Genomic DNA, 19,369 nt, shown 5'->3' on the forward strand with positions numbered 1-19,369 from the left:
TGCTGAAAGGCATTTTACAATCACAGTTTTTACAACAAAAACAGGACGGGACTATTTGCTGGTTTTTAGGTTTGTGGCTGACATTGCCATGTTCGTACTCTTAAACACTGACTTGTTTTCGTTCTTCTTCCTCGAGCTGGTCGGATGAAAAAAAGTGTGGTGACCTGGCAGCTTCAGTCTTAACAAACACTTTCTTGATGTTATTCCAATCTAAGATGAAAGCAGCGTGACTCTAAGGTACCAATTTCACCCTTGTTCCCCCTCTTTCCCCTCTATCTGTCTGTTTCCATCTCACTATTTATTCGGTCCCTTCCCTTTCCTTTGTTCCCTAATCTCTCGTTTTCTTTTTCTCTCTTTCTCGCTCACATCTCTGGCTGATGTCTCTCAGTCAGTCTTGGTGGTTTTGTGTCTCCACGGGTAAATCAGCTCCCCAACAAACAGTTTCTTGACCAGGGCAGCCCACGAGTCTTTGGGGTAACAGCTGTAAGTCGGGGTGCGGTAGGTCTGAACCACTGTGCTGCACTTCAGAGGGTTAATCTGAGGAGGAAAACAGAAGAGCATGATCATATGACCAAATACTGAAAAAGAGACAATAATAAAGTGCTTACATAATTTGTATTGCGAGGTTGAAAAAGTATTATTTCAGTAAAACTACAGTAAAAGAGTACTCCATAATACAAAGCCCCAGAACAGACATGGAGGAAAATATTTTTAGATGGCGGGGGGGGGAAAAATCTACTTTTGTTTGTGTCCTGCCAGCAGTAACAACAATCCGACTTTTGGCTCAAATCCTTCAGAATAAAAGCATAATTCCACAAACACTAACTGACGAGAAGACTTAAATTCCCCTCCAGACATATTTTAAGACCGTGCTTTCACTAATTCTTTTGTGTCTGATATATGGGCTTTCCACAAGGGCACATCTACGTTCTCTCTCATGAAAAAATCCTGAATCTCTGAAAATTCAAATATAAGATATTGTATAGATTGAAGGTCAGCTCAGAGAAACTTTCCTCCTTCAGCAGATGAATGTGAAAACAAACTCTGCACACACATCATTCTGTACACTGGAGCTCAAACATCACAGTGAAGGAACTAGAAGTTAAACACATCATTTATTCACACACAACATTTAACCTGTTAGAGAGAAAATACAGGCCATCCACATCAGCCACTGTCTAAAGCCCCTTTCACATGCACTGCAACCCTGAAGGTACTGTATCTAGACATTACCAGGAGTAGCTGTATGTGAGAAGGCAAATGTCCGAATCATTTGGACCGGACATTAAACAGACTTTACCCTGCCAGCTGCCTAGCACAAAGTCTGTGTAATGTTCGATTGAGCCCATGTGTGAATAGAGCAGGTCATTGTCCGGAGTATTCACAGCGAGTGAGTGGGCGTGTTGATGACGTTTCTATCAAGTGGCTGGCCTGAAACCGGAAGATTACAAACATCCAAGGGTGAAGAAGAAGAAGGGTGATTTACTCAAAGACGGCAACAAAAATATTTAACTGTAGAGACGACAAGATTCAGGAACTTCTGTCTGCAAGGGCCAATGCCAAAATCGTCAGACAAGTTCAAGAACGGCAAAGAATCTGTGTTTGGTGAAAATGCGTCTGACACAAACAGACAATCTCCTGTTGTGAACTACATGTGTGAAACGGAAACTCCGGACAATGTCCGGAGCTCATATGAGAAAACAGCTTAAGGCTGATATTCCTTTTTGATTTGATCCAAATGCACAAATCATACACTGTATCAAAATTACATAAACTCAAATCTTGCTTCACTTCCTGTCCGTAGTAGCAAAAATGAAGCCTAATCCTGCGTGGGGAAGAGTCCATAGACACAGAGAGTCTATGGGCTGAATGGGACACAGAAAACTGATCAATGCCAATATATAGGAGGATACAGTGGTGAAGGTGACAGGGAACATGAGTGAGAATAATTCTCTTTAGTTTATTATGTGAGTGAAAGGACTCGATTTTGGACATTGTCCTCAGCTGGATAGAACTAGACCCATTTCAACTTCTACATTAAATATCTTTATAACAAACAAAATGGGGCTTCTTACCTCCATCAGCAGGTGCAGGGCCGTCCCAGGCTCCTCACACAGCACCCTGAACTTTACACCCTCTGTAAAGTACACAACACAAACACACATCAAATTGAGGATACGTGTCATCCATTTATTCATCCACCCATAAAATGACCACTTCCCTTTTCAGACTAAATGACCTGCAGATACCTGGTCTGCATCATGTTGTCATCCATCTGTATGTCTGTCTGTCCAATCATTCTTCCACATGGCTTCAACATAAACTCATTAGGTGTTCACATATTCAATTTCCCTCTTTTATAAGCAAACTGTAAGCAGCAAAGTAGGTCTGAACACTTTCAACACTTTCTTGAAATCAACTCACGTGCGCCTTTTGGACATTTTAGAAATCTGATTTTGGACATCCAGACTTCTACTTGTTACATAGTTGTATCTGGTTGTCCAGATCTGTTCATCAAATAGTTTTTCCATTTCGGAAAGTTTATGTGTCTTTCCGTCTTCTTACGATGGTGTTGCTTCCTTTTCTGTAGTGTTTTCTTTGTCTTTGTAACTCAGTGTCATTGTAAATGAGGGCTGCCCCTCAACGATCTCTTGAGTATAAATAAATAATTAAAATGAATGAATGAGAAAAAATTTAACCAGTGCATCCGTTTCATAGTGAGAACCTGTGGTGTTAGCATCCAGCTTTATATTTTATTAATATAACACATTTGTTCTAATTTATTCTGATTCTATTTCATTTAACTTTCATCGTGGTAACAGTTAGTCTGGCTATCACCAGACCAAGCTCAATCTTTTAAGATTGAACATTAGTCTGGGGAGTCTGCTCTGTATTTTTTTATATATTTTTTTTAAAGATTATTTTTGGGGCTTTTCCGCTTTTCATTTTTGACAGGACAGCTAGGTGAGAAAGGGGAGAGAGAGGGGGAAGACATGCAGGAAATCATCACAGGTCGGATTCGAACCCTGGACCTCTGCGTCGAGGCATAAACCTCTCAGTATACGTGCCCCTGCTCTACCCACTTAGCCAACCCAGCCACGTCTGCTCTGTATTTTCTACTGCACAAGAGGCATGATCAACGGGCATAGTTCAAATGACTCTGTACGCAATTGGATAGTCCTTCAACCAATCAGACCAACGACCCGAGTGACGTGCGGGTTTTGAGCTGATCTCCATTCTTTTGGCCACCAGCGGGGCTAGCCGGTAAATTAGGCTTTTACCAAAGCCGGTCGGTAATAAGGCAAACACATCCCTCTTTTGTAGGAATTGTTCCAGGGCAAGTTTCTGTTCCGTTTTCAGAGAAAACTTGCCTTTGAAATCGTTTAAAACAGCAGCAACAGAGGCATCAACGGGTTGCTGCGCTTCGGTGGCCGCCATGTTGAATGTAAACAAAAAGCTGCTTGCCGTCGCTTCTCTATTGTCATCGTGTTAAACCCACCAATAGCGCGCCAGGTGGATAAGCCAGTTTGTGATTGGTCCCCGCAGATTTGTAACGGAAGCAGGACAGAAAAATTTACAGGTTTCCAGCCTGAGCTGCAGGGTGAAATCAAATCGCCGGCAGATCGGGCTGGGTTTACCCAGTCTAGGTAACAGTAGCAGTTTTACACAAATAAAGTACATGCATGATAAAAGGTGATGTACCTGCCAGTCTGTAGGGCCGAGTGATGCGGAGGCCCATTGCGAACAGGGGGAAGGAGTTAATGAAGTCCACACTGAGGTGGAGGACGCCCTGGAACAGCACCACCACCAGCCGCAACTGCAGAACACAGGGACACACAAGCGTTCAAAACAGTCACACCGGAATGGAAATAGTTAGAGCTGGAGTCGCATATTAAGCTAGTCTAGAAATGTTTTTAAAATTGGAAATGGACCAAACTGCTGTAGTTAAGTGAACAAATTGAAGCAAGCTTTTCATGCTTTATTTAAAGAGTTTACTCCACCCCAAATCTACGCATAGCCATCAATCACATCCCCCGCAGATTTTAAAGGTGGCTGTTAAGTTTGTATCTGGCTTCTTCACAGAAATAGCAACTGTCGTCAGTTTTCGTTTACGTCAGTTATAAGAAAATAGTGACACATTGTCACTGTGTTACACCACTCCTGCAGCATGATCAGTTGCTCTCTTGTCTCCTAAGTCGACACAGAAGCCGTGGTAGTGGTTGGTAGGAACACTTAAACTTAACCTTTATCGTGTTGGCCAAGGGAATATGTCAATTTAAGAGTTGTTATTTCTGTGAGTTGACTTAAAACAACCCGTACAGATATCGTCCACGATGGTTGCCTTTCTTGTGGTTCTGTTTTTTTCTGTCTCTGTCACAGGAAGATGATGTCCTTGTTCTTAATCCTGCCTTGTGTGACTTTGGTGTTTTAAAAGGGTTAGTTTAAATTCACCACAGTCACACAAACAAACAGCGGTAAACCAGCAACTCCAGTGTTCTGCGAGGTGAAATGACTTGAACTTGTTTTTGTCAAGTTCCCGGTCGGAAAGGGCTGTCTGACGGCAAGGTAAAGCGGTGAAAATATGTTAAATATAGCATACATTTAAACATATAATTGATTTTTTTTTTAGGTGCTCCTTATTGTGTCTAAAATACGTTTAGCTGCTGCCCCCCCGTCCACGGCAGTACATTGCTTAGCTTCCGTGTCAGTACTCTGGGGGTGTGCCGACACCCATCTACCGTAGGTAATACTAGACTACTTATAATATTGACTATGGATAATACCTCATACAACCCCACTTCAAAAGATCCAAACTATCCCTTTAAAGTTTCTTCACTTGTAATCTGGATCAACTACATTTCGTTTCCAGGATAATCAGATGTTCCGCTCCCTGTGAGTTCTTAGTTCTTTTGGGGAATGATTGTAAAGATTTACAAATAATATGTTTAAGGTATTTACTGTCTAACTGGGACGTTTTAATAGGCGCACACACGTTGATGCACTGATAAGAGGAAATTACGTTTAACCATGTATCCAGCTAATTTAAATAGCTCACGTTACTGTATTGTGTGAAAAGTTAACTTCATCTAATATTGTAGGTGGCTTTTTCTTTTGCGGGCTGCAAATGTTTCACCAAAACAAGTTCCTTCCAGAGACTATTTTGCAGAGCCACTATCTCCACGTCCAGAGATTAGTGCCCAAGACGATTGTGATTGGTTTAAAGAAATACAAACAAGCCAGAGCTTTTTTTTCTCCTATCCCAGAATGTATCTGTGGAGGAGCAGCGCTGTGGCGATAGGTCTGGCAATGCGAGACTACTTCACTTGTGACCCGTCTTACCAGAGTGAAGACCAGGTAGTAGAGTGCTGTGGTGGGCAGCAGGAATAGCAGGACGGTGAACAGCAGTGTCCCAATGAAGAGCTGAAACACCACAAAACACACTCACAGTAAACGTCTGTACTAATGTTATGATGACAATGATGTGTGTGTGTGTGTGTGTGTGTGTGTGTGTGTGTGTTACCTGGTCCATGTCATAGGAGCAGGAGTCCACCCTCTGCCGCAGGACGTTCCACTTCTTCCCTCTAAAGAGCCTCCAGAGAGACGAGAGGCCGTAGATCTTCAGGCAGTACAACCTAACAGACACAATGTAAACATGGCACCCCACTAACTGATGATGTGTATATTTGTTGACAGAACTTCATCTATTTGTATTAAATTAAATTAATTTAATTTACAGCACATTTCTTTTTACTGGCAACCGTTGCATTTACAGAAGAAATACAAGTATTTATATATATTTGTCACCCTGTTCTTACATATTCAAATAAACTAATACATTTTTAAAAAAAGCAGCAGGAGAAGAAAACATCCAACCAACACATTAATCTCTATAATCACATTGGATCATTGTGTGTGTGGCACACATTTAAGCCACACTTTAATCAATTACCTGGAAGGAAATGGGAATATGTTACAAGTTATATAATTGTGTTTCATATACAGTCTTGTCTTTGGATTGTAATGTACTCAATCCACATTTAATTTGTTGATGAATAATGTTGTTATCCTTTGGGGAGGAACTTTAGGAAATGGGGACACATGATAAACACTATCTAAATATTGGTAACAAAAAACAAATTAGCTGTAACTTCAAAAATATCAATCAGTTTTTTAGAACCAGTTAATAGTGTTCACATTCTTCTCATGCAAAATTCTTCCTAAAAACAGATATAAAAGCTACCTAAAGCTAATTCTGAAGTACAACGATAGCTATTTTTTCATCCTCTTCAATGTAGAAACTGCATTGTGATCACAGCAGGAGATATTTTTAGGTCCAGGCATAAAGATTTAATACGTTACTCAGACAAGAATCGCACACACACGTCCATATTCCAAGAGCAGCTGGGGCATAAATATGCAAAGTTGGTAATATTTCATTATGCATCACGGGCGAGGGAGCCAAGCTATCTTTAGAGCAAATGCATAATTTAGCCAATCCTCTCTCAAACATCCAAGACTATTACCAGCGTTCAGCCTACCATTCCATCACACCACGCATCAGACTCACAGATCTGAAGCTTTTATTCAAATATGAACATACCATATTAATACTGTGAACAGAATCAAAGGTAAGTCTACCTCAAGAGTCAACTTAACAGCCCTGATTTAATAGAATATCACCAGACCTGTACTTCATCATCTCCAAACAGGACAGTGGTGACATGCCTTTACATGCCTCAACATTAAGGGTGGGAATCACAGGGTACCTCACGATACCATCAATACACCATACTAGGGATGCACCGAACTGACTTTTTCAGTCCCGATACCTGGGCTTTGTGTATCTGTCGATACCTAATACCGATCCGATACCGTTGTTGAATTAATAATAAACTGTATACCTTCCACCTTATACCTTCCTCCCACCATGTGGAAGAGACTAAAGGCACCAGACTTTCCTAACTAAACATTACTTTCCTAACTAAGACAAAATAACATAAATGTAATGTATTGAATTCTTATTTATTTGTTATTTAAAAAACAATTGTGCATTCAAATCGAAAATAGAATGTAATCAAACTTCTTAAAATAAATTGAAATAAATAAAATGTAGCAGTAGAAACAAAATAGTGTATTGGTCAAACATACAACAGTAGGCTAATCAAACAGTTACCAAACATTATTTTTTGGATTTGCTTGATTAAATTGATAGTATTGTACTTTGCAGTACCACCACCACCCCTCGAAACATGCTGCTGACGAATGACGTAGGATAGGCCCGTGGATCTGTTCATTTTTCTGACGCCCAATCCAGCTATCCAGCTAGGCCGATATCCGATCTTAATATTGGATCGGTGCACCATACATGGCTCACCATACCGAGAACTTCGCGATACAGCAATCCTGCCATTATCAATATATTGCTAGACAATTCTATAATGATCTATCACAACATTGGTCTATCTATGAATACAAAATGCCAGTGAAAAGGTTAAGTGCAGGTTTTCTCTCTTTATTCATTAGAGCAACTGTGTCCAGACTTTGGACCAACGTGGCTTGGGTATCTGTTATTTTCCTTAAACTGCTGTCCGCTCTTCCCGTTAAAAACCTCTCTTTCTCTTCGGCTAGTTAACCTATGTTCAAGTTTCCCTCGCCGATGTGCATAGCATAGCCATGAAGTAGCGATGCTGAAGTAGCGATGCTGGGAGAAGGGAAATCTATTTAGAGCGCCTTAATTTATTCATTAAAATATAGATATTTGGCCCCAGTGTATCGATTATCGTATTGCACGGAGGACAACGATATATTGACATATCAATATTTTGTCGTACCACTACTCAAAATATTATCAAATTAAAAGAAGACTGACAAGCTGACAACATGAGGACACAGTGACAAAACTATATTTATATCTCTGAGTCTTAATGATGCACCAGGACACTTTTACATTTCCTATTCTTTCATTAAGCTAAAGCCAGCTTTTGAGCATGCTGCTTTTTAGCAGGTATTATATTTACCTAGCTAGAAATCTAGACACACCCTAGCGGCCAGGGTCGTCTAACAACTTTCCCTTTTCTTACGAGCTGGAAAAACCAAACTCTAGTCAGGCCAAGAGTTGCGGCGGTTCCGCGTGAATTCCCTGCTACTTGAAAACAAAGAAGGTGGCTGCTGCTGCTGGCGAACAGCGGTCTTTCGAATCGGCTTTGGCCGTGACTCTGGAAGACTTGGCGTTAAGCTTTTCTTTGAGAAAAGAACAAAGAACGGCACAAAGTCATTCTTAAAAAAGGAAGATGTGTTTGGAATTTTGCTCTGCCTGGTTGTAGCGCTATCCTATTGCGTGCAGAGGGAATTTGAAAGACAACCGTTTATCCCGGCCCTTGGATTGAGCCCTGCCAATGGTGTGTTCCCAGACTCAACATCTTGATGTGGGTCTGGCTTGTCAGGCAAACATTTCCCATGTTCACCATCTTAGTTCATTGGTTATTATTAGCTAATTATCAGTTAACACAGAGTCCAGCTGAGGCTCATGCAAATGTCATTAGTTCTGCAGGTATTTGTTCATAAACCAAAGCATTGGACACATTCACATGATGACCTCATGATGGCGCTAGATGAAAAGTCAGAGGATCACCAAAGTTATTACAAAAAATCCTGATGGGAAGATGAATGACGAACTACAATTCATCACAATCCATCTAACAGTTGTTGAGATATTTTACATAAAACTATAACTGTCAACCCAATCATGGTGGCGCTAGAGGAAAAGTCAGAGCATCACTAAAGTCAGAGGGATTCATCTTCTGGGGATCATGAATGTCTGAACAAAACTCCATGGCAATCCGTCTAACAGTTGTTTAAATATTTCAGTTTGGACCAAAGTGGTGGGGCGATGGACTGACCAACATTGCCACTGCTAGCATGGCTAAAAATGAAACAGAGGTTTACAATTACAAACGTAATCTGATTTCCTATGGATCCAGTGACACTGTTAATATTATCATTAGGCTTTCACAATCACAAGAGTTTAAATTCTTTGGATCATCCTGCAGCTAAATCTTCATAATCTTTACTCTCTCTTCTCCTCAATGATTATATTGTCCTAAACAGTACAGAAAAAGCAAACATCTTGAGCAAACTTCTCTTCTACTCTTCCCTTTTAGACAGAGTGTGTAACTGAGGCAGCCTGAAGAAAACAACGTGAGGCACTAAATTATTTTTTATAAGCATCTGACCCAGTTACACAACAGTGACGTAAAAAAAAATCCTGTTCTGCAAGTCGGATTCAGATGATTTATGTATTGCCGTACCAGTTATAATTAAAGGGATAATAACAATGGTGTGTGCTTTTGAATGTAGCTGTTATACTGCTGCATAAATACACTTTTTCTGTTGTTTATTCTGTGCTTCATTTCCTAAACCATAGGTCCATTTTTGGTTTCCATGAGTCCATTCCTGAATGAGCAGAATTGTTGTTTATTTTGAGACAAAGTTGCTCTGACTGTTGTGATTAATAGCTCCCATTAACAGCAGGGCCCAGGACAAATATCAAAATCTAAGAGCAGATTGCCATGAAACCCAAGAGGATGATCCTGTCTTTAATGTTACTCTCCTGGTGCAGATGAAGACACCGTAATGTTCATTTTGTGCCACCACCTCCACAATCCTTCACTCAACCCCCCACAATGACACAAAGAAAGGTTACACCAAGACTCTAATGTACGGGTCAATAAAAAAAAACTAATGAAAATGTCTCTACTGGAGGAAGAAAAAGGTTGGGAAAATACGTCCCCTGCAGGTAATGAAAAGAAATATCTTCCAAATCCACAGTGTGTCTCAAATCAATACAATCAAACATACAATTTCTCAAAAGCATTTTTGTATGTAGTGTCCTATGTAGTGTGTTCACAGTAAGAAAAGTAAGTATACTCAAAAAAGTTAGCATGCATACTAAAAACACTGCAAAACATCACACATCATGAATTGTGGATGGTGGTGAGACGGCTGTAGAAAGATCTTGATAAAACTAAAATATAAGTATTAAATCTTCTGAAAACATTTTTGCCGTCTCTTCAAGTTCAAGAGTCAAAACTGCAGTTTAATTGACATCTGATGGAGTACATGCAGTATTTTATCATTTCCTGTTAGTGTTAAATGTATTCCTTAAATACTGACTGCAAAAGCAGTATACTAAAGATTACTATAGTATAGTACATACTGTATGTCTAGTATTCTGTTCGTACAGAACAAATGGTTTGGAGCAGTAGAAGCATCACATAGCCAAGTTAGATAATGTGTGCGGACCGATTCAGACTGAACTCTTAAATTAACAAACTAAATAAACAAACTGCAATTCTTATAAAACACACTTGAGGCAAGAAAGGGAAACAGATGATCAGTGAGATCTTCCCAGTTCATCAGGGGGCTGTTTCACCAAATTTGCAAGCTGCGATAATTTCCTCTTGTGTTCATTTTGAGACATTTCACTAATGAAAGCAAACACCACACAACAAGTGACCCATTCATGAGCATGCAACCCCAAATGTATCATCCTTTTGTGAGTGACAATCAAACTGGATCATTTGTGTGTAAGCAGCGCTTGCAAATCACAAAATGTGGCCCAGGACTTAGGGCTGCTCGATTAGAAAAAAAAATTAAAAATCATTATCACGATTATTTTGGTCAATATTGGAATCACAATTATTTAACACAAATACTCATTGGCTTTTGGAAAGATGTTGCAATTATTGAATTAAAAAAACTGGAAAAGTTAAACAAATCAACAGTGAAAACACCTAGAACTGAAATTTCCCTTCATACTTTTCCCGTTTGAGACTTTTTTTTCTATTCAGAACACAAGACAAGAGTTTAAGATAATAGTTTACTTACAAAACGTGATGTCAAAAGCCAAAATCGTAATCGTGATTAAAATGTTGATGAATTGCACAGCCCCACCAGGACTGCAACCTTTTCCCACTGGACTGCTTCTGTTAGCCCTTCAGGTAGATACAAACTAGCCCTACTTGTCGAAATACTCTAATGAATTTAAAGTGACACATTTTCAAAAACTTTGTGTAATCAAATGGCTTCAGAGAAGTTAAATCTACATCCAAAAACTTCTCTTAAAATATTGACTAACATGCTCCTCTTTTTATTTACCACATAGCACCTGCTTCTTTGTTTCGTAGCAGTGATCAAACTAACCCTAAACTAGCAGTGGAACCTGTGTTGGGGTCTCACCTGGCTCCGTAGACGTAGAAGCAGTAGATGTGGAAGGTGAGCAGGGCGACCATGTCCGAGAGCAGCGAGAGGGCAAAGGTCAGGCCCAAGCAGGCCGACAGGCCTCCGTACCACAGGATCCCCTCGATGAAGGGAGACATCAGGTGGATGTAGCCTGGATGGAAAGATGATGAAATCAAAGGCAGGGCCACTAGCATGCCTTTTAGTCCTGTTTCTATGTTTCTAGCATTAAAATGGTCAGATTTAACAGGGTTTCAGATTAAAGACTTTTTAAGACCATTATGAATGAAATTTAAGATCTATATCACGACATAAAAAAAAAAGTCAGATGTCAGAGTCCGAAAACACTGTCTGAAACAATTCCCCAATTTACCTCATTGGCATTATAGAACTGGTGTCTAGATTGGCTGCAATATAAGTTGCATGTTGGTCTCATTTGTAGTTGTAATACAGCGGATTATATTTGGACTAGCGACAGAAAGAACTACACCACCACAGAATAAAAACTGCGGGAACATTTCAATGAGCATTAGAGGTAGCGTTACATTGACATACGACAATTAAGATCTGTTCAAAATGATATAAGACCTAGAACACAATACTAAGACTTTTTAAGGCCTAACATTTTGATTTTGATATTTTAGACATTTCTTAGACTTTTTAAGACCCCTGTATAAGCGGAGAATATCAGCACAACATGAAGCCCTGAGTGTGTTTTGTGCTGCGACTCACTGATCCAGAGGTGAATGTGGTAGAGGAAGAAGCGGCCCAGAACCTGATCCAGGGCCCGGTTCATCTTCAGCCCTGCAGGAGCTCCCATCAGCCACTGCAGGAGCTCATCCAGCTCTTTAGCCACATGCTGAGAAAGAATCACACAGGTTAAATGGTTGGACAAAGAAATCTGACCACACCGGTTCACTTTTTAGGACTTCTTAGCCACGTCTGAGGATGTAGTTTGCTCAGTTGTCAGTAGACTGTGCGTTAAGAATTTTTAATCTATCTACTATATAGTGAAAGGCTAATAGTGAAGTATCCAGGTCAATATTTACTTGACCTAAACCTAATCTATCTTGCAGTAACGTGACAATGCCTTGTTTTCAATTCACAACACGACACCCTTTAAATTGTATGGCATCTTTTGCATGGAAGACAAAAGTGGCACTAGTTTTGGACCCATTATCTCAAGACTACAACTTAAATATCTCGATGTCTTGAGATAATAGATTATAGTTTTGTTTCACTAATATTATATTTTGAGAGTACTGTGAGAATGACTTAATTATTTTATCATCTTGATATCCTGTTATTTCTTCTGTTTGTAAACCGTTTGAAAAAGAGAGGTAGAATGTACCATAACATAATTATAATTTTTTGTGTCATCTGATCTTGGTAACACACTTACATCTGCTGCAGGCACCAGCGTGTTGGCTAACATGGTGATGTGGTTGTCTCTGTAGAGCCACCAGATGAGCAACATGCCGAGAGCCACATCCACCAGGAACGACACCACGATGTTCGCTTTCCTACAGGGAGACAGACAGACAGACATGAAGGCTACAAACGGCAGGTGTGGTGTCACTTTCAGCACAGAAAAGTCCATAACATCAGGGATTTTCTAGGTTGCTTTTACAAACGATCACCTCATGAACTGCGTGTGTCCGGCAGCTGGTTTGGGTGAGCTGAGCAACCTCATGTGTTCGGTTCTGTAGCTGAGCTGGACACAGGTGGACAGCTTACTGGACAGGAAGCGCAGCGGGTAAAGGCTGAAGATCCTAAAGAGGAAATACAATAATGAAAATAATGATGGGGAATGTGCAGCATCTCAGCATCTGGATCTGAGTAAAGAAACTAGTCAGATACGGGTCGTAGGGCTGTGCAATCAGTCACATTTGGCTCCTAACGATCACAAAAACAATCTAATCATGAAAAACTTGCAAATTATTTTGCGCATTAGATTTTGCAAGTATACTCTTATTTTGTCTTGTGTTCTGAAGGGAAATTCCAAAAGTTAAACGGGAAAAGTATTTCACAGTTCAAGGTGTTTTCACTGTTTAAGTTCAATAAATGCAACATCCAAAAGTCAATGAGTAATCGTTTTAAATAATCGTTATTTAAATATTGACCAATATAATTTAAATATTAATTTAAATATAAACATATACAGCAATGTTATTGCTGTATATGTTTGGTCTTGGATCTGGCTTGGAGCTAACCAAGCATGTGGTCATCTCTACCTGTATGCTGTGCCGTGTTAGTTCGATGGAGCATACTAATGAATTGTGTCTCTGTTTTAACATTGACTAATGAATTATCCTGTATTTCTTTTCTTTCGTCCTGTTTTACTTTTTACGTTTGATATAGCAAATGTTGCTGCTGTGTATCTTTTGTCCTTTTTATTGTAATATCTACCTGATGAATGGACTACAGACGGAAATTAGCCCTTGGGCTACAATCTGGCACTTTTACGTGTACTTCTGTACATGTTCATCAAATGTGCATTGTCCTGAAATAATAATAAAAAAATAATTGTGATTATGATTTTTTTTCCATAATCGAGTCGCCCTAATGGGTCATAGCATCTAACTCTCAAAGAACTGAGATGATACAATATGGTCATACATCTATTGTAAAACTGATACTGAAAACTGAATACTACATCTCCATATAACACAACTATAAGAGAATATTGTATCAGTTTATAGAAGAAACACTGACTTTTTATTATCCATGTTGTTATGTATATGTGTATATATATATATATATATATATATATATATATATATACATACTATATATACATATATACACATATATACATATATATATATACATATATATACATACATATATATACACATATATATATATATATATATATACACACACATATATACATATATATATATATATATACACACACATATATATATATATATATACACATATATACATATATATATACATATATACACATATATATATACATATATACATATATATACACATACATATACATATATACACATATATACATATATACACATATATACATATATACACATATATACATATATATATACACATATACATATATACATACACATATATACATACACATATATATATACACATATATATATACATATACATATATATATATACATATACATATACACATATATATACACATATATACATATATATATATATATACACATATATATATACATATACATATATATACATATACATATATATACATATACATATATATATATATATATATCTCTATCTTTGATCAAATTCATAGTACAGAAAACAGCACAAATTACAGGCTTTGTTGACAATAACAACCATAACAAATATTGCCGACTTTATCCGTTAAATTTCCTCTCTTCTCACCGGATGTTGCAGATCCAGGTCCATACGGAGAGCAGCCAGCCGATGAGCATGCAGAGCGGTATGCAGGCCTGTTTGAGCAGCTCCACGATGATGCTGGCCTCTCGACCCTCAGTCTGCCAGTGTGTCGACTTCAGTGGCCCGTCGTCGTATCTGTCCAGGAAGAACAGAGGCTGGCTGTTGGCCACCGTCTGGAACATCTGGACCAGAGGAGAGGAGGTGCATGTTAAGGATGATTTATGGTTCTGCCGAGGGTCCACGCAGAGCAGGGCTCCACGCAGAGCAGAGCTCCACGCGTTGCCTACGTAAGTGAAATGAAGTTTATACTTGTGCGTTGGTGTGTGCGTCGATCTCTTTAAGAGAATAACAGGGCTGACGTGTGTGTGTGTGTGTGTGTGAGTGTGTGAGTGACGGGGATTTGTTTTGAAGCGAGTGAGGCATAGTGAGAGAAACAAAGTGTCTCCCCTGTGTTTTCTGACAACGGTCGAAAATTTGTAGCAGGAAAAGTTAACCCTCTTCTTAATTTCATGTTGTTTATGGAGAAGGAGAACCAGGAAATAGGGGGGAAATGCAACGCTGCCAAGCCACGACCGAGTGACATGCTCCGCCGCATGGTGTAGTTACATTTTTTGAGAGGTACACGTGAGGCTACGGGGTAGGGTCCGGTGTAGGGCCATCTCCACATACCTACTGACGTACCCACGGCGTCGATTTAACGAAGAAGCATAAATCAGCCTTTAGGTCTACACATGGCTACATCCACCTGTAACCTGAGCCTCTTTCATACATGCACTTTACTCTGTACATTTTCTGGCAACATGTCATATTTGTGATCATTTACATAGAATAAGATGCCAAACTTTTGGCAGTTTTAATTTTATGCTGCATTATTAGTCTTTTATTCTGAAAGTTGCATCCTGTATAGAGAGCTCAAAGATACTTCAGACGATCAGCCATGTCAGTCTGAATTTTTTAACTTCCATTCACGTTCAGTCATACTTCCATGATAAAAAAAAAAAAAATCAACAAACAGGAATTAAAACGAGAGCCAGCACTTTTTGTGTCCTGTACCTGTCTCAGCTCAGACGGTGGAGCAGTTGTAGGGTCGGGAACTCCGTTCTCGATGGGGTGAAGCTGTGACAGCATCACCTTCCTCTGCTCGTAGTGGACGAAGATCACCTTCTCCTTCTCGTCCTCCTCCTCCTCCTCCTCCTCCTCCTCCTCCTCCTCCTCCTCCTGCTGCTCCTCCTGCTGCTCCTCCTCCTGCCCTTCTTCATCACCTCCAGCCTCTCCAGCACCTTTGTCAACCTTCTCATTCTTCTTTTTCGTCTCTCGCTGAACTACTCTTCCATCTGGCCATGACAAGTTAAATTCATTATGAACTCCTGACCAATATCTATCTTTATGTGAACAGAAAGTCCTGCTGAGGTTTATTAAAGCTATAGTGCGTAGTTTGTCTCCCCCATGAGGAATTCTAAGTAATGACAACAAAACTCAAAACTGCATCCATATGATACAAGCCTTCTGTGATCGCGCACCCCCCCCCCCCCCCCCCCTTCATGCAGTTGCTAGTAGCCAAGGAGGACACAGAGGATTAAAAAAACATGGACTCTTCAGAAGAGGTAATTATCTTCACTTGAGTTTCTGCGTTGGAAAGTCGCCGGACGGCACAATCTTCTGAACATAGCCATACTGAGAAATCCAGAGAGTGTTTTGTGGAGCTGATAATCTTAACTAGCTTTGTAGCAACTCATTTGGCAATGGCTTGAATGTAACAGATGTTCATTAATATCAGAAAGTTACGCACTAAAGCTTTAAGTATTTGACACAGACACTCAACAGAGTAACTCTAAATGAAATGGATGAAACAATGTAACAATGGTTAATATTTAAAAATTTGGAAGTTATTCCTATTAAATAATAATCCTGTCAAATTGAAAAAAGCCTCTGCAATGAGATATAAACTGAAACTAGTGATGAGAATTTGTCAGTCCTAAACTAAGCCATCAGAGAGCTCCAGTACTACTGTGTAAAGCCAGTGAATATTGGTCTGAGGGTCTTACTCTGATCCCGCTGGAGGACCTGGCAGGTGAAGCCCATCTTGCCCACCTCGCGGTTGATCTGGAGCCAGCGTTCCTGGGGGAAGATGGTGCTGAGGTCTCTGAGGAAGCTCTCCATGCCCTCTTGACCGTCTTTGGGTAAACTCCACGAGCCCAACACCGACAGCTCCACCCCACTCTTGGCCTGCATCTGGGTCAAAAAGATGGAGGAGTGCGGTGAGGGAGGAGGAGAGACTAATGACTTTAGCTAATGGAGCAGTTTTGGTTCACGTTGTACAAACTGAGCAAGAAGAAAGGTCTCTCCAGATATCATCTTTGTTTGGATTAGGAAAAAGAGGAGCAACTTGGGTTTTATTGTGCAGAAGATTTAGTTTTTGTTTCATCCAGATGGTTAAAAGAGTCCTTAAGGAGTCTGGAAATACTTTCAAAAAAGCAGCGAGTTTTGTTAAACGACCTTCTGTTTTTTTTGGGTTTTTTTTATATCACCAGGTATTTTATCTTTCGGAAAATCCACTGCCTGGCTTTGTAACTCAAATGTCATAACAATACGTGAGAGGCACAAACTGGGGCTAAATGTATCCCTAATACAGACCTGAGAGGACACAGAGGTCTGTTCTGCACTGACCTGCTGGATGTACTGTTTGACATGTCCGGGGATGAATGGGTAGTGGATGACCGCCAACACCACGGCAGAGTCCTGGCTGGAGATCCAGCGGCCGACCAGCAGGCCGCTGTCCGCCCGGTTACAGCACTGCGGGAAGAAGATCTTCAGCACCATGACTTCACTGCAGCTCAGTGTTCAGCCTCAAGCAGGTCGGATGATCTGACAAAGAGATGGAAAAACAACCAGGTCAGGTTACTTGCACATCTGCAGCACAGAATGGGGGGGCAGCTGGTGCTATTCTAGATTTCTGTTTTTGTCCACAAAAGCCATAAAAACCAATGATATGTTAGTCCATCTCTCAATCCTTTCTGATTTCCCAACCCTGCCTGTGGCTCTCAATCAATGGGTTCATACTGAAGATGTTAATCTTTAAAAACACCTCACAAATGTGCAGTTTCATATAACCTGAGAACGGTTGAATTGTTAGCTATAGCAAGAAGCTGGTGTTAAGATGATCCTCCAGGAAAAGAACAATAGCATGATGGTGTCCAGTACATTTACTCAATGCAAAATCCCCTCAACCTTTAAAAACTAGTTCTACTACATTAAGTTGCATTTGTGCTACTGTCACGCTGTTGTTTCCAGATGTGAAAGACAACAAAAGTATACGTAGGCCTATATATAAAATTGAATTGTAATAAAAATATATAGTAATACCTGATGAGTGCCGAATCGAAGAATAGATCCTTATTATTCATAAAAGATATTCCTGATCCTAGAGATGTCGGATTTAATCGCGACGGTTTGCACAATATTAAATCTTCTTATTTTTGTATGGAGTTTGGTGAACGAAAGGACGAAACTGAACGGGACTACACGGTGGGCCTCCTTTTATGCCCTTCAAATATTGACTCTAGCCGCTAGACTCAATATTTAGTGTGACTCTAGCGTGTTGTTGTGGCAACATAAAGCCCGGGGCAGCTATTGATGTCAGTGGTTAGCACAGGAAAGTAGGTTAGCTGTAGTGTTAGCTAGCTAGCGAAAAACAAATGTTGGCAGTTACCGAAAAAATTATACGGATTTACTAAACATGTATATGAAGAATAGGAGCGTTAACGCCGATTGATTCTGTCGTTAAAATGACACATTTACACATTTAACTAAAAGTGTTCAAAATCTAACTTAATTAGCTAGCTATCTGATCAAACAGCGGAGAGGTAAAGCTATGAAACGGCATTATGGACACAAGATATGTGTGTAAAAATACTTTATTTACCTTCTTTAACACTGAAAAAAACGTTCACCTTCCATTTGTAACGTCGAGTAGAGTTTAGCTAGCTAATTAGACAACAGCGCCATATTCTTTGTTGACAGTCCGTTGAATACAATGCTCCGGTGAGAAACACAACGTTCATGTGTGTTCCGGTTATCGTGATAGCCCTCCTGTCGAGTTATTTAAAATTGGGAAATTTCAGTTGGACTAGGACAAAACCAATTATAAAAGTTTATTTACGCGGATTATAAGATTTTCTGTCGTCTCTCTCGAATGTGTTTTGGATTTCTGGAGTCAGGGGGACAGCTCCACTACAGTAAGCAAAATATAAAACAAAATAAGTTTTACATCAGTGACTATATGGAGAAATATGTCTACTTATGTTTGGGCACTACTGTAAAAGCAGTCATAATGTATAACTTTAAGTCAAAAAAGTGTTTTTGTTGTCATTAATTAATTGTATTGATTATTTCATGTTTTAACTGTTACAGATGCAATAATGTCAAAAAATCCTAATAATTAAAAAACAGAACAATGCATCGTCGTCATCATCATCATACATTGTGATGATAATAATGTGCTTGTTACTCACCACTAAATGCCCAGTGTGTGTGTGCTGCTGCTGTCAGAGTTGTTGGTGAATGGGGAGTTGGCCCAACTGTAAAGAGATTTATCTCCTTCTGCAGTGACACAGCAAGAAAAGAGCGGGATGAAAACCTCCAACAGACTAAAAATAACAAAATATATTCTTGACAGATTATTAACGTTACACCCTTTAAGGCAAAATGTCTTGCC

The 19,369-nt window shown here is 39.7% G+C and overlaps 1 protein-coding gene across 3 annotated transcripts; it reads right to left on the reverse strand.

The window, feature by feature from the left end:
- On the reverse strand, window positions 1–19,266 carry pigq (phosphatidylinositol glycan anchor biosynthesis, class Q). Of its 3 annotated transcripts, none has more exons than XM_078270496.1 (14): window positions 19,167–19,266; window positions 17,323–17,520; window positions 16,701–16,887; window positions 15,709–15,989; window positions 14,641–14,837; window positions 12,879–13,010; window positions 12,641–12,761; window positions 11,971–12,097; window positions 11,239–11,392; window positions 5,522–5,633; window positions 5,341–5,421; window positions 3,703–3,817; window positions 2,076–2,137; window positions 1–537 (listed from the first exon to the last, which is right to left on the reverse strand). In XM_078270496.1, the coding sequence occupies exons 2-14, from the start codon at window positions 17,473–17,475 to the stop codon at window positions 385–387; spliced, it is 1,875 nt and encodes a 624-aa protein (XP_078126622.1). In that variant the 5' UTR covers window positions 17,476–17,520; window positions 19,167–19,266; the 3' UTR covers window positions 1–384. The 3 variants fall into 3 exon arrangements, with proteins under 3 accessions (XP_078126622.1, XP_078126620.1, XP_078126621.1); XM_078270494.1 differs by lacking the exon at window positions 19,167–19,266 and adding an exon at window positions 18,578–18,693; XM_078270495.1 differs by lacking the exon at window positions 19,167–19,266 and adding an exon at window positions 18,019–18,197.
- Between the last annotated feature and the right edge of the window lie 103 nt (window positions 19,267–19,369).

Source organism: Sander vitreus, chromosome 15 (genome assembly GCF_031162955.1).
Source record: "Sander vitreus isolate 19-12246 chromosome 15, sanVit1, whole genome shotgun sequence".
Taxonomy (NCBI): Eukaryota; Metazoa; Chordata; class Actinopteri; order Perciformes; family Percidae; genus Sander; species Sander vitreus.

Bases quoted from the DNA above. Each gene is read 5' to 3' on its own strand.
- pigq (XM_078270496.1), bottom strand. From the start codon at position 17,475: ATGGTGCTGAAGATCTTCTTCCCGCAGTGCTGTAACCGGGCGGACAGC. The intron at 15,990-16,700 runs GTAAGACCCTCA...TGTCATGGCCAG, and splicing joins GGTCCTCCAGCGGGATCAGA to ATGGAAGAGTAGTTCAGCGA. The intron at 3,818-5,340 runs GTAAGACGGGTC...TGTGTTCTGCAG, and splicing joins ACTACCTGGTCTTCACTCTG to TTGCGGCTGGTGGTGGTGCT.